The 23,263-nt window shown below is 44.7% G+C and overlaps 1 protein-coding gene across 4 annotated transcripts in view; it reads left to right on the forward strand.

Moving 5' to 3' along the window:
* Positions 1-506: 506 nt before the first annotated feature.
* The window catches only part of AP1B1 (adaptor related protein complex 1 subunit beta 1), a 57,839-nt gene continuing 35,082 nt past the window's right edge, over positions 507-23,263 (forward strand). For all 4 annotated transcript variants that reach the window (XM_036276407.1, XM_036276408.1, XM_036276410.1 and 1 more), the window contains exons 1-2: positions 507-653; positions 19,835-19,897. In XM_036276407.1, the coding sequence (XP_036132300.1) occupies positions 19,861-19,897 (37 nt within the window). In that variant the 5' untranslated portion in view covers positions 507-653; positions 19,835-19,860. The remainder of the gene's footprint in view (positions 654-19,834; positions 19,898-23,263) is intronic.

Here is a 23,263-nt window from a genome sequence, read left to right on the forward strand (position 1 = left end):
AATTATCTGTAAGAAGAAGGAGACAGTTAATAGTACCAGTTGGGAGTGAGGTGGCTATAGAAATTGAGGTCCTAGCAGACCCAATAAAAGGGGAAATGGGACATTATAAAGTTCTCCTTGGATAAAATTTCCATGGAAGGTGCGATATTTCCCCCTACAACGCGGAATTCCCGAAGGGCTGCACTGAAAGGCGACAAGCACTAGACTAGACTTGAAGCTATTCATAAGGTAAGAGATCTTGAAAACCCTGCCTTCTCAGAGCCTCAGTTTTTCCGTCTGTAACACAGAAGGAGGAGATGGACCTCAAAGTGTCTACCACCTTTTCCATCCACGTTGAATTACTTAGCGGCTAACTGGCTAATTTTTCTAAGCGTTCTACGGGACGTATTGGCGAAGCAGCGCCGCGGCTAAGAAAGGGTTAATCCCCCGTGGCCCCGCCCCCGCCCGGGTTGCACCTTTGACCCCGCCCCCAGGTCTGCGTCCACCGGAAGTGCCCGCGCGCAGGCAGCTCACTTCCGCCCGACAGGTGACAGCCGCGGGGCTCGGAGCTGCCGGCTGCACTGTCGCACCGGGAAAGCGGGAGGACGAGGCCGCGGACATTTTGCCGCCCAGCCGAGCCGCGCCGTGGCGCTGGGAGCCGTTCGGAACTGCGGGTGAGGAAGCAGGGAGTCTGGCGAGGCAGGAGAAGACGTGTGGCGGAGAGTCGGGGGTGTAAGATTAGGTGTTTGCGGGGGTCAAGGGTCATGGAGAGGAAGGGGCGCGAGAGGGCGGAGAGTGGCTTCCCAGACCCCGACAAGGCAGAAAGACTGCGGGTTCATTCATTCACGCCCATTTGGCCGCGGACCTGCGCCTCAGCTAGCCCAAGTTCCGCAGCCCCTCCCGAGGCGCCCTGTGGGACAGAGTCCTAGACTTGGGCCCCGAGGAGCTTGCGCTTGGCCGGAGGGGAAACTCCTCTTCGCGTCCTGGTTTCCCCCTTCACACTCACCCCTATGGCCATCCTGAGGCCTCCTGGTCGTTCAGGTGTTTATCTCTTTGCCAAGATTCGAAAAGAAAAAAAATCAAGAAACAGCCGCCTGCTCCGGGGTAGATTTGGGTTCGGTGTGTCCGTTGGTGCTTCAGGACCAAGTTAACTGGGGGCACCTATAGTAATGCTAAAAATACTGATGCAAACTAATTTAAGAATATTCAGAACCCTACTGTGTACCAGGCACAGTGCTGAGCACTTTACTTACTGTGCTGCATTGAAACTACATAATAACTGTGAGATAGCTACTGTTGTTATCCCCATTTTATCAACTGGTAAACTAAGGCACAGAGAGGTTAAATCACACATGTAAGGTCAATCGGGTACAGAATCAGAGTTCCTACCCAGGCTACTCAGGCTTTCAGGGACCTGCAAAGTGCAGAGACAAAAGAGAAGCTGGTGCTATTTGAGCTGCCATTATATTTACGTGCATCCAGGTAAAGATGTGGCCTACTGCTTCTCTTCTAATCTTCGCAAGGGACATTTGATTCACTTTCTTTAGGATGAAACAATTTTTCAGGCTATTCGTGTAAGTGATTACCCTTCAGGGCAAGAGTAGAAGTTTTTCCTGACTCTTGAGAAGTGTGAGACACACAACAGGCTATCCATGAAACTAATTTAAGAATATTCAGCCCTGGCCGGTTGCGCAGTGGTTAGAGCGTCGGCCTGTGGTCCAGAGAGACCCGGGTTCGGTTCCCGCTAAGGGCATGTACCTCGGTTGCAGTTTGTCCCGGGCCCTGGTTGGTCGTGCGGGTGACAGCCATTCAATGTGTCCCTTTCATGTCGATGTTTCTCTCTCTCTCTCCCTCCACTCTATCTGAGCAAAATATAAAAAATAAAAAAATAAAAAAAAAAAACCCTCTGATCTGTTCTCCTAGTTCCACTGAATTCACAGAAACTTAATATTGTTACCTTATCCCCATCCTTCCAAGAGAGGGTTTGAGATGAAGTGACTTGTCACAAATGGTAGGAACATGAGTAGAATTCAGAGCATTTGGCTCCCTCTCCTGAGTTGAGCCCACAAGACTCCTCTGACCTCTTTCAAACTGTCATAAAGAGCAGCTTCACTCGTTCTCAAAGAATCAGAGGCTTAGACTCTAAGGCTTAGAGGTTATGTAGAGATTATCTGTTAAGTGAGGGTTGCGCAGAGACTTCACCCTGAACAGCTTGAAGGGCTCAGAGGGATCATGGAAAAAGCACTCCTGACTCCCATCAGTCAGCCCTGGGTCTCAACTCCAGCTCAGCAGCTTCCTGGTAGTAGTGACCTGGACAGCTTACTTAGGCTTGGTCTCCTTTATGTCAGCTTAAAATTATACTGGCCACCACCTTTCTGCCCCTGTCCCCAGCCCTGGTGTGTGTCGGGTTAGATGAGGAAATTCGTGCAGAGCCTGTTATTGTTGTAGTGGGTGCCTAACCCTAGGCAGTTGGTGCCTGCTGGGGGCCTATGTCTGAAGAAAGCTGTCATCCCTGTTTTGTGGGGTGTTACTTCCTTCTGCAAACAGATCTTTACATACACACTTCTTCTACACACTTCTTCTACCCTTCTCGTTTCACTTCCTAAAAGTGTTTTCAAACAAGTTCAGTATGTTGGTCCTGCTGGCTTTGGACTTGAGCTTTCATCTTTTTCTAGTTATCTTCTGAAACTGTTGCATGTCTTGACTGCTCACTTTCCAGAAAACCCCCCACCTGGCACCAAAGCCTGAGATGCTTACTGTGAGCAAACATGGCTTGGGTATGGGTTTTGCACTTTGCTGTATTTCTAAAAGCGGAGGGGGCATCTGTTACTTGAAGATGTTTCTTTTTTTCTGAATAGGTCTTTTTGCCTAAGATAGGTCACTGAGAAATTATCACAACCAGAAATGGTTTTGTGTTCTTTTTCTCTTCACACAGAAAGGAACAAATAACTCCAGAGAGAAAATATCACTTGAGCAGTTGGGGAATCCTTTAAAAAAAAATTCTGCTTAGCCCGCCCAATGTGGCTAAGTGATTGAGCATTGACCCATGCACCAGGAGGTTGCTGGTTCAATTCCTGGTCAGGGCACATGCCCAGGTTGTGGGCCAAATCCCCAGTGTGGGGCATGCAGGAGGCTGCTGATTGATGTTCTCTCTCATCGATGTTTCTATTTCTCCCTCTAAAATCAATAAAGAAAAAAAAAATTAAAAAAAAACTAAGCCTGGCTGGTATGGCTCGGTGGTTGAGTGTCGACCCATGCACCAAGAGGTCACTGGTTTGATTCCTGGTCAGGGCACATGCCCAGATTGTGGGCCCCCCAGTGGGGGACATGCAGGAGGCTGCCAGTCAATGTTCTCTGTCATCGATGTTTCTATCTTTCTCTCCCTCTCCCTTTCTCTCTAAAATCAATAAAGAAAGAAATTTTTAAAACAATCAATAAAGAAAAATTATTTTTTAAAAATCTTGCTTAAATATCCATCAGCATCTCCTCATTGCCTTCAAGCTAAAACTCACATTCCTTAGTATGACCTCCAAGGCCTTTTGGGCTCTGGCTCTTCTGCCTCATCTCTCCTACTCCACCTTCCACCTCCTCCCAAGCTTCAGTCAAACTCATTTGCTTTTCAGCAAAGCTCCAACGCTGTACCTCTCTGTCTTTGCTTTGTGCTGTTCCCACTGCCTGAACACCATTTCCTGTCACCATCCTCCCTTTGCTGGACCACTGCTTGTTGCCTCTTATATGATCATTCCCCCCATACCTTGCCGGCCTGAACTAGATGCCCTCTTTGATGTCCTGTGGTACTGATCACAATGGATTGTCATTGCCTGTTTACTTGGCTCTCTTCTAAGTAAACGGCTCCTAATCTTGGAGAAGACACGTCTTAGCTGTCTGCGTCTCCATTACCTAGTAAAATGTCTGGCACATAGTAGGTGTTCAGTGAATGAACAGATGAATGAATATTGCATTGAATTGTTAGGATTCCTTGACTCCTAAGGAATTCAGAGCACTTTCCAGATGTATCCTCATGTCACCCCAGGGGAAGAGGGAAAAATCTGACCAGTGGTGGGATTAACTACTCTCAAACTTCTGTTGCTACCACTCAGCCAGCCACTAGTGTGCTCCCGGGCCTCCAGAGAGCTGGAGTTTGGGGAGCAGCAGGGAGGTGCTGATGGTAACCTCTCTTCCTATGTAGTAGTAATAGTGGCTAACATTTATCATAAGCTGGCACTGCTGAGGGCTTTGTATGTATTGACATATTTTAGGTCACAAACCCCTCAGGTATTTGACGTTGTAATTCTCATTTTACAGTTCTGTGGTTGTGCCTGTTATGTTATAGCCCCTGGAAAGACCCCATCCTTCCTGCTGTGGCCACCTTTCCTTTCCCAACCCCTTGCTATTGGATTATCTCCTGTTATTTAATGGAGTTGAAGTTAAGAAGAGCTTGGGTTTGGTTTTATTTTTTTTTTTATTTTTATTTTTTTATCCTCACCCGAGGACATTTTTCCATTTTTTTTTGTTCAGGTAGAGTGGGAGGGAGAGAGAGGAACAGAGAGAGAGAGAAACATCGATGCGAAAGGAACACATCGAGTGGCTGCCACCCGCACAACCCAACCAGGGCCGGGGACAAACTGCAACCGAGGTATGTGCCCTTAGCAGGAACCGAACCCGGGTCTCTCAGGACCGCAGGCCGACGCTCTAACCGCTGAGCCAAACCGGCCAGGGCTTGGGTTTGGTTTTAGACTCCCAAGCTTCATGCTTTTTATGTTTTTAGTTTTGGGTTTGACCTCTGACCACCTGAAGTTGGAAGGCCTCTTCTAGTTAAGAAAAGAGTATGGTTGGTTGACTCCAGAATGCTCAGAGTTCATCATCAACCAGGATACCTTAGCCTGATCCCCCAGGTTCCATCTCTGTGGACTTGAGCTGGAGGGTGGTAGATTTGGAAATCAGGACTCAAAAACGTTAAAACCGACTCTTCAGTGTCCCTTTTTAACATTGAAAGTGTTAGTTACAGCTGAGCTCTGTAGAGGAATAGACTTGGGTGGCACATTCATTCTACTACACTCTCATTGCTTTTTGGGTCTTAAGCATATTGAGAGTAGAATGACAAAATTTTATTATGGGCAGCTGTTAAGTTTGCTTCTTTGGTATTTATTCTGTGATCTTTAAGGGTTGGATGGCTGGATTTGAGACACTGAGGACAGAACCTTCATACATCTAGCATTCATTCATCTAGTATTTATTTCAGACCCTGTTCTATGCCTGGCACTGGGCTAAGTGTGAAGATAGGTAGACAAACCAGATAGTTTCTATCCTTGACTTGCTTACTACATTCTAATGGGGGAGAGAGGCAAAGAAGAAATAGAAAACAAATGTAATAATTAGAAAAACTGATAAGCCCTAAGGAAATAGAAGCACCTGTTGATATGTAAGTCCAATCTCAGGATTCCTGTTTAGAACCCTCAGTGGTTCCCAGCTCACTGAGAAAAAGCCAGAGTCACTACCTTGACCTGGAAGGCCCCCACCATTCTCTTCTGACCTCATTACCCCCCCCCCCATTGCTCACTCAGCTTGAGCCACATCACCTGCCTGCTGTTCCTCAAACAGACCAGTTACATTCCCACCTTTGTACTATTTCTTATGCCCAGACAATGTCACCTATCACCTTCTCCAGGAGGCCTCTGTGGCCACTCTGGTTAAATTTCAACCTCCACCTCCCCCAAGCATCCTATCCTCCTTCCCCCCTGCTCTCTCTTTCTCCATAGCATTTATCACTATCTGAGATACTGTTTTACTTATTTATCCTGCTTGTGGTTCCTGCTTGCCATGAGGATGTATACTTCCAGAAATTTCATTCACTGTTACATCCCCATCACGTAGACCCGTTCATGGCACATGAGAGGTGTTTATAAACATATAAATAGGACTACTTGGGAGTGAGGACAGAAAAGTTCCTACTCATTATATGCAGGGATGGTATCTTTGAAATGATATCATCTAAACAGATTTGAAGGGTAAATTGGAGCAGCCACTCTAGAAGCCAGAGAGGATAGTCCAAGCAGAGGATCAGCAAGTGCAAAGGCAGCAAAGAGCTTGGCAGTTAGAGGAACACAGGAGGCCTGTGGGCCTGGAGGGTTATAGGTGGAGGGTTATAGGTGGAGGGAAAGGCCTAGCTGTGCTCATATGATAGCCTGTGTCAGATCCCCCTCCATCCCCCTCCCCCAGCATTTGTACTCCCACCTCCCACAACTCTGGTCACTTTGTGAGCTGATGCCTGTGGGAGCAAGAGATGCTGGTCTGGCCTCACTAAAGAAAGTGGCCTGAACATTTCTCCCATCAGAGATGTTGCTGCCTGATCATCTACCCTTTGTCCTTTCTTTTTTTTTAATCCTCAGCTGAGGACATTTTTCCATTTTTTGTTCAGACCGAGTGGGAGGGAGAGAGAGAGAGAAACATTGACGTGAAAGGGACACATCAAGTGGTTGCCACCTGCATGACCCAACCAGGGTCGGGGACAAACTGCAACCGAGGTACGTGCCCTTACAGGGAACTGAACCCAGGTCTCTCTGGACCGCAGGCCAATGCTCTAACTGCTGAGCCAAACCGGCCAGGGCACCCTTTGCCCTTTTTTTTTTCTCTTATCATTTATTTACTTACATTTATTGGCTATGAAATAGACTATGGGGTCTGGCATTTTCGATTTCAATTTTTTCAAAATAGCTTGACAACCAGAGCAGGTGTAGTTCTAATCCTGGCAAACCCTGCTTTCTAGTTTAGGTTGGTTTACAAAGCATAAAATTTCTTGAAGAGGAGAGTTGAACACTAGTCATTCAAATATTTATTGAGCACCTACTATTTTTCAGGTATCATCTAAGAGCTAGGAATGCAGTAGTAAACAAAATGAAAAAAATCCTTGTCCTCATGAAATTTATGTTATGGAGGGAAGAAAATAATAGACATTATAAATACATTTTATAGTATATTAGTGATACATACTTCGAAGAAAAACAAAAAGCTGAAAGGATATGCCCTTCTTTGGCTCAGTGGTTAGAGTGTTGGCCTGCAGACCAACGAGTTGCAGGTTCGATTCCGGTCAAGGGCACGTACCTCGGTTGCAGTTCATCCCCAGCCCTGGTTGGGGTCGTGCAGGAAGCAGCCAGTTGATGTATCCCTCTCATGTCAATGTTTTTCTCTCTCTCCCTCTTTCTTCCTCCCTTCCACTCTATCTGAAGATAAATGGAAAAATATCCTCGGGTGAGGATTAATGAAAAGGATGATAGGAAGTGGGGTGGATTGGTCAGGGATACACTAAATGTGGTCAGAGAAGGCCTCAGCGAGAAGGTCACATTTGAGCCAACACTTAAAAAGAAGTGAGGGACTGTCCTGGCTAGTGTGGCTCAGTTGGTTGAGCATCATCCCATTCACCAAAAGGTTGCTGGTTTGATTCCTGGTTAGGGCACATTCCCAGGTTACAGGCTGGATCCCCATGCAGGAGGCAGCCAGTTAATGTTTCGCTCTCACATTCATGTTTCTCTCTCTTTCCTCCTTTTCCTTCCTTTCTCTCTCAAAATCAATAAAAAAAATCTTTTTTTTGTTTGGTTCGGCTGGTGTGGCTCAGTGGTTGAGCATTGACCCATGCACCAAGAGGTCGCCGGTTCGATTCCCGGTCAGGACATATGCCCGGGTTGTGGGCCAAATCCCCAGTGGGGAGCATGCAGGAGGCGGCCAATCAATGATCTCTCTCATCAGTGTTTCTGTCTTTCTCCTTCTCACTTCCTCTCTCTCTAAAATCAATAAAGAAAAAATAACTTAAAAAGAAAATCTTTTTTTTTTTTTAAGGCTTTAAAAAAAAGTGAGAGTAAGCCATAGAGGCTATTTGGAGAAAGAGTACCCCTGGTAAATTTTGAACCATGTGTGCAAAGGCTCTGAGGTGGAAACATTTCTGTTTTGTACAAGGGTCAGCAAAGAGGCCTATATGGCTATAACTGAAGGAGTGATAGAGAAAATAGGGGGAAAGAGTTCAGTTAATGATAATGTGGAGGGTGTGTGGGGGAGAGACAGAAGGGGTGCACATCTCATACAGGGCCTTATAAGCCATAGGCCATGTTAGGAACTTTGGCTTTTACTCTGAGATGGAGAGGATTATGAGCAGAGGGGTGCCATTGTCTGACTTAGACTATAATAGGATTGTTCTATAGTTGAGGTGTGTTGCAGGGGACGGTGTGCAAGTAGCTTTGTAACAGTCCCAACGGGAGGTGATAGTGGTCTAGGGACTGGTGCCAGTGATGGAGCTGGTAAGAAGCCACTTCATGGATTCTGGATTCATTCTGAAGGTAGTCCTAATAGGATTTGCTGATAGATTAGATATGGTATATGTAAGAGAAAGGGAGTATGTTGTCAAGGGTAACTAAGGTTTTTGGCATGCGAACCTGTTCAAGATGATGTTGGCAGTAACTGGATAATGAAGACTGTAGGTTGAGCCACTTGCGGATAGGGAGGAGGCAGGAGGTCAGTTTTTATCATGTTTAAGTTTGAGCTGCCTATCAGTCATATAGACATTCAAGTTCAGATATCAATTAGATAGTTTGGATATATGAGCTGGGGGTTAAGGGGGATGTAAAGTTATGAGTTGTCAGCATGTAGATGATAATTACAGCCTTGACACTGGATAAGATCACCAAAGAGGTAGTATAGCTGGAGAAGGGAAGAGGTACTAAGCCAGAGCTCTGGAGCACTCCAGTGTTGAAGGAGAGGGAGAGAAGGAAGAATCAACAGAGGAGACTGAGAAGAAGACATTAGGGTAGGAGGTAAAGCAGAGAGCATGGAATCCTGGAGTCCAAGAGAAGAAAGTATATCAAGGAGGAGGGAGCATTCTGCAGTGTCAAATGCTAGTCAGTGTGAGACTTCTCATTAGATAGGATCACTGCATCTTATGCTGGCAGAATCTAACACTCTCTGGCATCTAAAACCATCTTTGATCTCATCCTTCCTTTCATTCAGCCAGGCAGGTCTCACAGGTTCCTATACATGCATGCTTGTTTTGGCCTTGGATAAGTCACTCCTCTCTGTGTCAGTTTCTGATTCCTCATTTTAAATGGATTATCTTTTGAGGGAATTAAAGGAGGGGATATAAATCACTTAGCACAGAGTCTGCACGCCAGCCAGTATTCTTGGTGATTTAGTTATTCTCCATTTGCTCCCTGTTAGGTTGACATCTTGTGGGTCTTCTCCGTGTCACTTTCCCCACTCCCTTTCCAAATCTGACCCATTTTTTCATATTTAGGCAAGCTTTTCATTTAAGAAGTTTTTGCTTGATGCTTCACTATCAGAACCCTCCTGCTCTGAGCATTGGTGACAATTATCAGGAAGGCATGAACACTCTGCTCTTTACCTGCTTCTTTTACATGGCCTCTGAATCTGTAAGAACTAGGGGGGAAAGACTGTCCTTTGTCTACTGTGTGCATGCTCCTGTGTGGGGCACAGTCCCAGTCCCAGAGCTGATGGTGTTCCGCAATGTTACATATGCTGAATGGATGGATATCTGCAAACCTGACAGATCTTCAGAAAGTGTTCCCATTACATAGGTGGGAAAACTGAGATGATGAGCTTTGTTCTATAGTCTTTGGCTTCTTTCTCCTCGTCTTGACTAATTTAAATATTGTTCAGAAGAAGCCTCAGTTACTTTTATTTTTTCAAGTCCAGAGGAACTTTTCTTTTTCTTGACAACAGATCTTTCCACACACTATTGCTTATAAAGAGTTGAGAATTAGCACCGGATTCTAAAATTAGATTCTAGAGACTCAGTGCTGATATAGGAACATTTGCATTTGCTTACCTTTAGTTTCTTTTTCATTTGAGCCTTTAATTGTTCATGGGTCGTAGGAGACTGATATTGACCAATCAATTTTCATCCAAATCCCAGGAAGCCCATTTCTTGGCAAGCTCATCTAGATAGGCTTTCACCAGGCTCATTACCAAACTTGACTGTTTCTGCTGTCCAAACTGGATGAACTGGTCCTAAAATAACCCGTCATTCAACTTTTGAGGGATTCTTCAGGGATGTGTGGCAACATATCTTATATACCCTTTAGCCTGGAATGTGTGTGTTTCTGCCAGAGCTTCATTCGGAATGGAGGAGTTGCTTCACTTAACAGACTGGGACATGTGGGACCTCATTATGGGGCAAGTGTGGCTAGTGTTGGCCCTACCATTTCTAGTTGTGTGACTCCAGAAAAATGCCATAACCTCTCTGGGCTTCAAGTTCCTCATTTTGTGATTTTATCAATACTCTTCTTTTTTTTAATCCTTACCTGAGGATATTTTTCCATTTATCTTCAGATAGAGTGGGAGAGAGGAAGAGAGCGAGAGAGAGAGAGAGAGATGCATTGACGTGAGAGAGACACATCGTTTGGTTGCCTCCCACACGACCCCGACCAGGACTGAGGATGAACCACAACCAAGATACATGCCCTTTGCCAAAATCAAACCCACAACTCATTGGTCCATGGGCTGACACTCTAACCACTGAGCCAAACTGGCCAGGTCTCACCTTTTAATCTTCAAGTTGGCCTTACCTTGTCTATAAAGTGAATTTGTATTTTTGTGAGGACCTTTTTCTTTTTTTTAAATCCTCACTGAGAATACTTTTTGCCATTTTTATCTTCAGATAGAGTGGGAGAGAGAAACATAGACGTGAGAGAGACATGTTGATTGGTTGCCTCCTACACGACCCCAACCAGGGCCAGGGACTGAACCGCAACCAAGGTACGTGCCCTTGACCAGAATCAAACCCTCGACTCTGGTCTGCAGGCCAGTGCTCTACCACTGAGCCAAACCGGCCAGGGCAGGACCTTTTCTTTTTAAAAGGAGACTATCAGACCAGTGAAAAGTAGTGAATAGAATTACTGGGTGGTGAGTAGAATTGTTGTCTCTATTAAACTCGAAGTTTCATAGGGGCCAGGGCACAACCCAGAGCATGACACAGAGTAGGGGAGTATTTGTGGAATAAATAACCTCTGCCTTTCAGACAGAACTGAAATGGCGAAACATGTGGGATGATCAAAGTTTGGTTTATCTGTTCCAAGTGAAGAAACGGTGGCACCACCCTACCCCATTTTATTCACTCTTCCTAGCTTGGTCTTGAATGTCTTGGAGCTAACAGATGCCTTGGAGCAGGTTTCTGAACAGGTATTCATCAGGCAAGGGTTTACAAATGATAGTTGTCAACACTGAAGTTGGAAGCCACCAAAACAGACTTTCAGGGATCAGTTTTCCCTTCCTGAATATCCTTGAATTCAGAGATGGGTCTTGGCCACTGGATCAGACCTTGCCAAATATCTCTTTCCCCTTTATTTTTTGTAACACTTCTCTGGCTGATCTCACAATAGCAATTGTCTCCCTTGTTAATTTACTGCTAATCCACTGAGTGTGCAGTGTGCTGTGCTAGTGCTGCCAACGTCATGCCTCTCATCCTATTGCAGAGCATGGCCTGCTCTGACATGAATCACTGTCCCGAGACTAGAATAATCCTTACCCTAGCCATTGGCTGGCCAGTTGGGGAATTGTTTGACTTGTTACTGTTTTCCTTCCTACTGAAGACTTAATAAGGTTTGCTGGCCCTGGCTGCATTTTGAATTTTTCTATTTTGTCCTCTTAGAAATGACTTTTGTCATGTTCTGAGAATGTTCATACTCCATTTCCTCATCTTATGTCCAGGAAGAACAGTCATTGGTGAAGAAATGAGTTTGTCATAGAATGTGAGGTGTGGGAGAGACTTTATCTGTCATTTAATAGACTGGTTTTTAAACTCTGTCCCATGGAACAGTGAGTTGTCTGATGGGCCTTCGGTGAGGAAAGGGGAGGGTGGAATGAGCCAGGTTCTAGGCCCCTGCATCCTATGTCAACCAGAGCAGTCCCACTTTTGTGTTTTTATATTCTTTTTTTTTTTTTTGGTATGTGCCCCGAGCGGGAACTGAACCCGGGACTCTCTGGTCTGCAGGCTGATGTTTCAACCGCTGAGCCAAACCGGCTAGGGCACCACTTTTGTGTTTTAAACAGTTTAAAAGCAAGGAGGGGCTTGAAAAGCCATTAACCTGGTTGAATTCTCTTGTTTGACAGTTGATAAAAGTAAGTCTCAGAGATGGAGGGATTTGCTCAGGATCACACAGCTGTTGGTAGCAAATTAAATTTCCTGGCAGCCATCTTGGCATTGGATCAGCCTTGTCATGTTTGTTGAAAGTTAACTGTAAAACCTTATGTTCCTGGCCTGTCCAGTCATCGTTGTCTGGCACTCATCAGGGAGGACTCTTGTCTTGATCTATTATGGGCCCTTGGTTTTGTAGCTTCTCTGAGAACCTGTCTTTTCATTCATTGTGTCAGCAAACATTTGGTGAACTCCTGGAATGTGCCAGGCATAGTGCCAGTCACTGGGTTGACAGCATTAAACAGGACAGATCCCAAATTAGAGTTGTGAGAAGAGCTGTGAAGAAGTCCATAATAGTTGAGTCATGTGTTAGGGAGGCTTTTGCCATCTGGGTCCAGAGACGACTCGATGCAGCAGTGTTTAAGCTGAGACTGAAGGATGAGCATGGGTAGGAACAGTGTTTTGGATAGATGTATCATTGTTTTCTAAATTATATTATATTTAGGAGAGGTGATGTAGGCACAGGATATAAAATTCCCAAGATATAAAAAGGTGAATGATGAAAGGTCAGTCTCTCACTCATCCCTTGGTAATCCAGCTTTCTTTCTAGAGGAAACCACTGTTAACATTTCTTATTTACCCTTTCAAGGATAGTCAATGCATTTGTAAACATGGTATTTATATTTTTCTCTTTTTTTATCCTCACCCGAGGACATTTTTCCATTTTTTGTTCAGATAGAGTGGGAGGGAGAAAGAGAGAGAGAAACATCGACGTGAAAGGGACACATTGAGTGGTTGCCACCCGCACGACCCAACCAGGGCCAGAGACAAACTGCAACCGAGGTACGTGCCCTGAGTGGGAACCAAACCCAGGTCTCTCTGGTCCGCAGGCCAATGCTCTAACCGCTAGGGCTATTTTTCTTTTTTAATAGAAATTGTAGTAAACTACATACACTTCTTAAAAATATGTTTTTATTGATTTTTAGAGAGGATAGTAGAGGGGGAGAGAGAGAAACATAAATGAGAGAGAAACATCAGTTGGCTGCCTCCTGCACACCTCCTACTGGGGATCTAGCTCGCAACCCAGGCAAGTACCCTAACTAGGAATCAGTGACCTATCAGTGCATGGGATGACACTCAACCAACTGAGCCACACCAGCCAGGGCTACATACACTTTTTTCATCTTGCTTTTTTTACTTAATATCTTGGAGAGTGTTGTATACAAGCACATGTAGAACTGCCTCATTCTTTTTCTTGGTTGCATTTATTTTATTTATTTATTTATTTATTTATTTATTTATTTATTTATTTATTTTAATCCTCACCTGAGGATATTTTTTGATATTTTATTCAGATAGAGTGGGGGAGAGAGAGAGAGAGAGAGAGAGAAACATCGACATGAAAGGGACACATTGAGCGGTTGCCACCCACGACCCAACCAGGGCTGGGGACAAACTGCAACCTAAGTTACGTGCCCTTAGCGGGAACTGAACCCAGGTCTCTCCAGACCGCAGGCCAACGCTCTAATTGTTGAGCCAAACCGGCCAGGGCTACTTATTTATTTTTAATATGTTTTTATTGATTTCAGAGAGAGCAAGGGAGAGAGAGAGAGAAACATCAGTAAAAGAGAAACATCGATTGGCTGCCTCCTGCACAGCCCCCACTAGGGATTGAGCCTGAAACCAGGGTGTGTCCCTTGACCGAGAATTGAATCTTCGACCTCCTGGTGCATGGGATGCCACTCAACCAACTAAGCCACACCAGCTGGGCTGGGCCATAATTTTTAAATCAGTCCTCTATGGAAGGATATTTAAGGTGTCTACAATATTTTGCTATTACCAAGGATGCTACATGAATAACTATATCTGCATAGTTTTATACATATAGAATGAATTCCTAGAAGCAGAATTGCTGAGTCAAAGGCTAAGTACTTTTGCAATTTTGATAGCTGTTGCCAAATTGTTCTTTGGGTTAGGGCAATTTAGACTCTCATTAGCATCTGCTGCCTCCTGCACATGCCCCACTGGGTATCGAGCCCACAACCCCTGGCATGTGCCCTTACCAGGAATTGAACTGGCACCTTTCGTTGCAAAGAAAAATGCCCAACCAAACCAAGCCACACTGGCCAGGGCTAGCTGGGGATATTTTTATGAGTTTTTCTCCCCTTCCCTTTTCTTCTGAGGACCTCATTTTTACATTCTTAGATTACATTATATCTGTGTCCCTGGCTGGTCTGTCAGTGATTCTCATCAAGGACTTCTTTTATGACTCTAAAACACATGAGAGAAAATGACTGTATTTTAGGTGTTATTCCTCAGTTCCCTTTTTAAAAGCCTAGAGGCAGGAGAAACAGGCATGTCAAAAGGATTTTTTTTTTAAGTGAGATTAACAGGAACTGGTCCTGTGATTTTGACATCAAAGTCATCTTCCAAGGAGGGGTGTGGGAAGGTAGAGTTAAGGCGAGGACCGCAGCATTGGCTCCTGAAAGACAAAAGAGCCCTTCCAGTTGTGCTTCTCTTGTAATTTGGACTGTGCCATGCCCTTGAACCATTCCTTGGCCTGTAATTGCTGCAGTTGAGGGATATCCCAGCCCAGAATGCTGTCTTAGCATAAGTGACTCATCACACTGGCCAGAGCAGTTACTGAACCAAAAATTTCCTCCAGTTACTGCTTTTTAGAATGTGCCTTGCCACTTCCAAAGTTGGGATCCAAACCCTGAGCTATTTCCTGCTTCAGTGGGCTGCCTGCTTTCAACTGTGGCTCATGTACACAGTCAGATTCATCAACAAACAAGGTCTTAGCCCCTTTGGCCTCCAATGGTAGGTATGTGATGTGTGGCGACAGCTGAGCAGTGCCAGCACACTCTCTTCTGTGACATCTACAAGTCTGAGCTCCTTTAGGACTAAACTAGGGTTTTTTCCATTCCTGCAGAGAGAATGAAAAAATCTCTCTCGCACTGACATCCAAGAGGCAACTGCAGTGAATGGACACAAGGAGATAACCACCCTCAGTAGACCAACAGGGTACAAGTGATCTTTCACAGTGAAATTAGGTTTTTAAACCTGTGCCCTGGTCCTGGCCGGTTTGGCTTAGCAGTTAGAGTGTCAGCCTGCGGACCAGAGAGTCCAGGGTTCAGTACCCATTAAGGGTATGTGCCTCGGTTGCAGTTTGTCCTCTGCCCCGGTTTCGGTCATGTGGGTGGCAACCACTTGATGTGTCTCTCTTGCATTGATGTTTCTCTCTCTCTTCCTCCCTCCCTCCCTCCCTCCCTCCTGCTCTATCTGAAGAAAAATGCAAAAAAAAGTGTCCTCGAGTGAGGATAAAAAAAAAACACCTGTGCCCTGGGGTGGCTTTGCAAAAGCGTTTTCACTTCTCCTCCTTCCCCTTCCTCCTCTACTTTAATTTCCTGTATATAAAACAACTTAAGAGAGATACAATTTCTGCATCACCAATTCCATCGGGCCCTCTGCAGAGGGATATGCGAAATGGATACTGCAGAGAAGTGGCAGCCAGCACACTGAGTGGCCGTTTAAGTTTGTGAGTACATAGTTGCTTAGCACCTATAAAAGGAATTGTCATCAATGCTGTAGGGGTATCAGCAGCTGTGGTGGTTTGACTTGACTGACACTGCGGCTCTGTTGTTTTGTTTAATCCCCCAAATTTCCCACCCTTTCTTCCACCTGGGTGGTGACATACACCACATTCAGTAGCAGGTTATGTTTTGGAAAGTTAGTGCCCCCAGATACTGTGTTGCCCCTGACAGCCTCCCCTACTGGAGAAGGAAGAATTTCTGGGCAGTGCTGAAACATCTAAGGTAGTTTTTGCCTTGTTCACTTTGTTTTTTTAATTTATTTTTGTTACAGATGTTTCTCCTTTCCCCCCCATTGACACCCTCCTCCTGATCCCGACCCCCCACCCCTGTTCACTTTGTTTCCTTCTAGATTTAACATTGGAAGGGTTTGTATATTACTTTCTGTGATTCTTTTGACCTGTGCTTTTTAGCCCTGTTTGCTTTCATTGCTCCCTCTTAGACTAATCTTAACTGTGAAAAACAGGGTACTCTCCTATTCTGGATACCTCTGCCATTTATGCTTTGCAGCCTGTTACTTCTGAAGCCATGCAGCCCTTTATTGAGTGATAAATATCCCATTATCTTGTTTACTTGCTCATTCTCAGAGCTCCAGAAAAATCTCTAGGTTGGTGAGGTTTCTCTGAGAAAATGGCTTTTTGTGTGCTCAAAACAAAATTATTTTTAATGTAAGTAAACTCTTGTAGAAAACAAATGCCAAATAGTTATATAACAGAGCTGTCGGAGAGCAGTCTGAGGCTCTCTGGGATTTTAAGTGGGCCCTTTTCATTTCTTTCAACAACCATCAACTGAACACTGGCCACATGTGGAGCCCTGGGCCCCTGCATGTAGGGGGAGGATGGATGGAGCTATGGACCAGACCAGTGTGGGTGCTCCCTTTGTGGATCTGCCTACAGCCCTGACTCCTGCTGCCAGGACTGGCAGTTAGAATCCCCACTGACGGACTGGCATCATCAGACACGGCGGTCTCTTTGGCTCTTTCTCACAGCTCCCATAGGAAAGTACCATCATCCCTTTCAACCTCACAAAGCAAAAGGAAAGTAGAATTCTGTCTTTTTCTTTATACCATTTTGTCAGCCAAGCCTTTATATTCCTTTATCCTAATGGGATCCACAACAGACTTAAGGTAGCCCCAAGACAATACATATTTGTTTTCCACTGATCACTGAAACAAAATCTATGGGCATTTTATTTGGGAAACAGCCCTGTTGCCATCCTGCCATAGTACATGCTTAGCCTGGAAAAATACAGTTGGGTTGAGGAGGAGCTATGTTGGCTTTGTTTCTAGAGAGTTTTGAAATGATCCTTGACCCCTCACACTCATCCGACCAATAACCATCTTTCCCCCACATAGTAATGAAAGAAAATGTTAATGGGTTACATGTTTGAGCCTATTCCATAGAGGCAACAGAAGGGACAAAGTGAGTAAATTTTCTCCATTCAAATGTCTGTTTTTTTTTTTATCCTCACCTGAGGAAATTTTTCCATTTTTTGTTCAGATAGAGTGGGAGGGAGGGGGGGAGAGAGAGAGAGAGAGAGAGAGAGAGAGAGAGAGAGAGAGAGAGAGAGAGAAAGAAACATTGACTTGAAGGGACACATCGAGTGGATGCCACCCACACGACCAACCAGGGCCGGGGACAAACTGCAACCGAGGTTCGCGCCCTTAGTGGGAACCGAACATGGGTCTCTCTGGACCGCAGGCCGATGCTCTAACTGCTGTGCCAAACCGGCCAGGGCTCAAATGTCTGTTTTTTGCATTGTGGGGTTTTCTTACCATGTGAAACTACAGGTGGGACTAGAAAGTCTCATGGTTTCTTGAACGGAGTCCTTAGCCACTGCCAGGGCTCTATTCTCCCTCTCAGATGGGGGAAATAGAATTCCCTCGTCATTAGAGCACAGTTGTTGAGCTCAGATGGACCTAAAATGGTCTCCTAGTCTAGCCACTTACAAGTCATGTGACCTTGGGCAAATTGTTGAGCATCTGTAAAAATGAGGTTGAAAACAGTTACCTTTTTGGTAGGATTAAAGGAGATAATGTGTGTAAAGCTCTTGGCTGTAATAGGGGCTTGGTTAATGATAGCTTCTTTTATTATTATTATTATTATTATTATCATTGTTATTATTATTACCTTTATTTAGTAATACAGGTCTCTCCATTCCATATTGTTCCAGAGAGTATAATCATGAACCCTCTACCAATCAATTCTTTTTTTTTAAATTAATATATTTATTTTTGTTACAGATGTTTCTCCTTTTCCCCCCACTGATTCCCCCTTCCCTCTCCCTCCCCGTCCTGTCCCCAGCTTTGTTGTCCATGTCCATTGTGCATGCATACATGCATATAAGTTCTGTAGTTTATCTCTCCCCCACCACCCCCTCTTCTGAGGATTGTCAGTCTGCACCCCACTTTCACGTCTCTGGGACTACCCCATTCCTCAGACTGTTATGTTCATTATATTCCACAAATAAGTGAGATCATATGATACTTGTCTTTCTCTGTTTGGCTTGTTTCGCTTAGGATAATACTTTCCAGGTCCCTCCATGTTGTCTCAAAGGATAAGAGATCTTTCTTTCTTATAGCTGCATAGTACTCCATTGTGTATATGTACCATTGCTTTTTTATCCATTCGTCTACTGATGGACATTTGGGTTGTTTCCAGATCTTAGCTATTGTAAATAGTGCTGCTACGAACATGGGGGTACATATATTCTTTCTGATTGGTGTTTCAGGCTTCTTAGGGTATATTCCTAGAAGTGGGTAATGATAGCTTCTTAATAAATATTAGAACAATCCTAGAAGCCTGTGCCATGTATCCAGGGCACGTAACTTTTTCCTGTGTAGCTTCTTTTATCTTTCATCTGTTGACCAAGAGTAACTAGTGAGGTTAGGTGTCCAGTAAATATTTGTTGAATGAACAAGAGGGCCTTGGTACTTTCTTTGTCCTATTGTCTTCGAACAGCACTTCACACGGTAAGTTTTGTGCTAGGAGGTATCCTGAGAGATACTTTGAGAAAACTGGCCATTCCTTATTGGGCAGTGCTACAGAGCCTGCAGAGTATAGATTCTAGCCTTCTCTACAGGTGAATAATGAGCATCACTGTTAGAGAAATTTGGAAAAGTTGGGGAGGGAATAAATCTTTGTAGCTTTTTAAACTTGGCATTTTACAACCTCATTTAACTTTGTAGGGCAGTGATAGTACTGCTGTGAGTGTGTGGTGAGGCTTTAATGAGTTAATGTGTGCGAAGCACTTAGAACAGTGCTGCTGTAACTAACCGTGATTGTTAGGTGTTTTGGTGTGGGTTTTTTTTGTTTTTCTTTTTTATCCTCACCCGAGGACATTTTTCCATTTTTTGTTCAGATAGAGTGGGAGGGAGAGAGAGGGAGAGAGAAAGAGAGAAACATCGACGTGAAAGGGAACATTGAGTGGCTGCCACCCACACAACCAACCAGGGCCAGGGACAAACTGCAACCGAGGTATGCGCCCTTAGTGGGAACTGAACCCGGGTCTCTCTGGACCTCAGGCCGACACTCTAACTGCTGAGCCAAACCGGCCAGGGCTGTTAGGTATTTTTTAATCTGCGGACTCTTTCAGAGTATTTAGCCAATCCCTTATTGATGGGCATTTAAGTTATTTCCAATGGTGCATTGTTATGGACAGTGCTGCAGTAAAAGCTCTTATATCTATACAGACATTTCTGTGGGAGAGTCCTAGAAGTAGAGTTTGGTCAAAGGATATGCACATTCAAAGCTTTGCTAGATCCTTCAGAATTACCCTCTAAAATCTAATCAGCCATTATCTAATAGTTCATTTGCCCAGTAAAGAGATAAGAAGCTATCTTTGGGGGTGGGTGGGTAGATAGAAGAGGGTATAGAGGGGGATAAATGGTGATGGAAGGTGATGATGGTGAACACACAATATACAGATGATATATTATAGAATTATACACCTGAAACCTATGTAATTTTATTAACCAGTGTCACCCCAATAAGTTCAATTAAAAAAAAAAGAAGTTATCTTCCCATACTACATGTGTGCTACATCCTCTCCTCTTCCTCTTGTGCTCTGTAACTAAAAATGGAATGGAACACAATGGAATGTCACCTCTTTCTTCTGTCTTGTCTTGCAGAATCTGGCCACAGATAAGGGACCAAAATGACGGACTCAAAATATTTCACCACAACCAAGAAAGGTACAGTTTGTTTCATTGTGAGATTTTGTCCTACTTTTTCCCTGTTCAACCTTTCTGCTTGCTCCCTGCAGGCATGAGGAGTGGTGGTGGTGGAGGGTGGAGGCCTGGACTTGAGTGGTGGAATTACCCAGAGCACGTTTTAACCCTGTGGATCTAGAAAACTGAACTGTTGATAGTGGAAGAAATTGACCACTTCTTTTAGAATTCAAGAAGGGAAGAACATTAGCTTCAAGTATAGGATGGAAAAAAGCCCTCTTTTGTTCCCCGTGGCTTAAAATTAAGTGTGATGTATAGTTTTGTTTTTTTTCCTGGTAGAAAGAAGGCACACAATGCTATCAGCAGCCCCACAGCAGTATGTGTATGTTTGGCCCTTATCCTTGGGCACATGTTCTATGTGGTTGAATTCAGAGTTTATATCCTGTTTTTCATTTGACATTATCGTCAACATTTCCCCACAGTTCTGACGATTCAGTCTTAGTCTATTGAGTTGCTGCACTGAAATTTGCTAAGTTTGTCTTATATTGTTGCATACTGTGGTTGTTTCTGCTTTTCGGGAAATGGGGGTTGTGTAGCAGCTGACAAATATACTTTGACCCTGTGAGCATCTACTGACCGGCCCTTCCTTCCTCCCTCCCTCCTTCCTTTTAAGTGAGATTGACACAAGCCTGCTGACCAGATGAAAAGAGTCTATTGTTGGGTCAGTTGAGCCAGGACCTGAATGTCTGCCCCTCCTCAGGCATTTCATTTATTAGTCCAGCCAGTTTTTTGTTTGTGTGTTTGTTTTTTATGTTTTATTGATTTTTTTTTTTTTAGAGAGGAAGGGAGAGGAAGAGAGAGATAGAAACATCAATGAGAGAGAAACATCTATCAGCTGTCTCCTGCACTCCCCACACTGGGGGTCAAGCGCAAAACCTGGGCATGTGCCCTGATTGGGAATCGAATCTTGGTCCATTGATCGATGCTCAGCCACTGAGCCATACCAGCTGGGCAGTCCAGCCAGTTTTTATTGAACACTTTCCATGTGCAGTAGAGGAGACAGCCATTCTCTAAACTGGCTTTGCTTGTGGTTGAGCAGAGAAGACAGTTTATTAAGTAGTACTTACTCTAAAGGGCTGGTGGATGCTATGATAAGGGAAGCGTTGGAGGCTGTAGGCGGGCCCTGGGTGGACTTAGCTTGATAAAGTAGGTATGGGGAGGGGAGCAGAGCTGAAGAAGTGCTCTGCCTGTGGTACATTCAGGGAAAGGAAAGCAGTTGGGCACAAGTTACTGAAGAGTGTGATGGGAAGTTGGAAAGGTATCAGGGATGAGTCATGAAGGAGCTGGTGAGCCCGGCTAGAGGGGCTGAACTTAGTGTTGAGTGTGTTGGGGTGTCAGTGATTTTTTTTGTGACGTATCTTTCTTTTTTTAATTTTTTTTCTTTATTGATTTTAGAGAGAGAGTAAAGGAGAGGGAGAGAGAGATAGAAACATTGATGAGCGAGAACATCGATTGGCCGCCTCCTGCATACCCCCATACTGTGGATTTGGCCCACAACCTGGGCATGTGCCCTAACCTGGAGTCGAATCGGTGACCTCTTGGTGTATGGGTCGACGCTCAACCACTGAGTTATACTGGCTGGGCATTTTGTGATTTATATTTTGAGGAAAATGTCTATAGCGAGATGCCTGGATCCAAATTTGACATCACTGTTGGTTTTAAGCAAGGGAAGGTCCAAGGCAGATTCTAATAAAGGAGTGAAGGGGGTGAAGCTGGGGGGAGGCAGGGGGACCAGTACCACAGCTCTGATGAGAGATGGAGATGATAGTGCCTGAGCTAGGTGGGTGGCAATGTAGAGAGAATCAGATGCCTCATATGTGATTGAGGAGGTAGTCTTGGTCACTGAGAAAGGAGACATTCAGATGCAGAAAGACCCCAAGATTACCTCATCAGCCTCCTTGGGACCAAGGTGACTCAGGCCTGGATCCATCAATTGATGGCCAATTGTACTGTAACCGGCCAAAGGTTTCAAGCAAAGTAGGGGCAGCCTGCAGCAGGGCCCAGGGTCAAAGTCATTATGGTCTGTTGGGATTCCACAGATGGGAGACAGGGCCCTCACAGTCTCTTGGAGGAGAAGGGTACTGGTTCCTTCAGCCCTACAGAGCCATTGAACTGCAAGGTCTGCAGATTCCTCCTGGCTCTGTTGAGCAATATCCACAGCGTGGCCTTGCCCTGGGCTGTGCTGTGTGTTTGTTCTTAATTAACCTTGTTTATGAGTTCTTTGATGAACACTACATTGTTCAGTCATGATAAAAACCTGCTAAGTTTTCTTTTTCTCACTGTAAATCAGTCTAGAGTTTTCTCATGATAGTCTGCTTTACCCTCGCCCAAGCAACTTGAGAGGGAAGCCTGGTACTCTTATTCCTTCAAAAGAGATAGCCAAGACAGAGGGTCACCCTTAATGCAGGCCACTGAGTGCCACACACTAAAATGTGTGGTTCACATCTGAGTGTTAAATGAGAGAATTCAGCGTCCTGGTCAAGGTAGAGAATACAGACAAGAAAACGGGTCCAGAGAAGCAAAGTGTATCCTGAGTCAGTCCAAGCATATGAGCTTTGGAGCTAGCACACCTGGTTTTGAATCTAGGCCTTACCTTTTACTAGCTGTGTGTCCATGGGCAAATTACCAAACTTCTTACAGCCTCTGTTTACTCATCTATAAAATGGGGGAAATGCAGAGTTGTGAGGATGAAATAGAAAGTGTAGGAAGAAGTTAGTGTGGTGCTTGGCTTAGAGAAAGGCGCAGGAAATGCTGGTGGCTGCTGTTTTGAGAGCTGGAGGCCTGTCACTGCAAAGTCTGCCCTCTTCACCTTTTACTAGGGTTATCAGGGTCCTGACTACCTCTCCATGGCAGGACCCTGAACAACCCTACTTCCTCATTTGCTTTTCCTAGATCATCAAGTTCTTAAGACAGTTTATTGCATGTTAGATAGAGCCCTTGTGGGGCAGCTGAATTCCCATTTTCAGAGCTGAGCAACCACTTGTGGCTTAGGAAGTGAAACCCTGAGTGAGCTGTTTTAACTGGAGGTTCTAGGAAAACAAGAAAAGCCAAGTGTGGGAAGCGAGCAAATCCTACCCTCTCTTCTCAAACCTTAAGTCCGCACATTCCATTACACACTGCCTTGAGGGCTTTGAAGGGTGGCTGAGGAGGACTTTGCTTCCCTCTTTGTGTTTTTAGCCATCTGGCTGAGCCGGACCTGCCTTCATGTTTTTTGTCTCCCTCAGAACCCTTGTAGCTTTCACAGTTCCTCTCTCTTCAAACCAATGTGACCTTCAAGCTTTCATCTTGATAATTCCTCTCCTAACAGTTGTTCTCTCTGCTGCCTGCCCC

Source organism: Molossus molossus, unplaced genomic scaffold, assembly GCF_014108415.1.
Source record: "Molossus molossus isolate mMolMol1 unplaced genomic scaffold, mMolMol1.p scaffold_m16_p_22, whole genome shotgun sequence".
Lineage (NCBI taxonomy): Eukaryota > Metazoa > Chordata > Mammalia > Chiroptera > Molossidae > Molossus > Molossus molossus.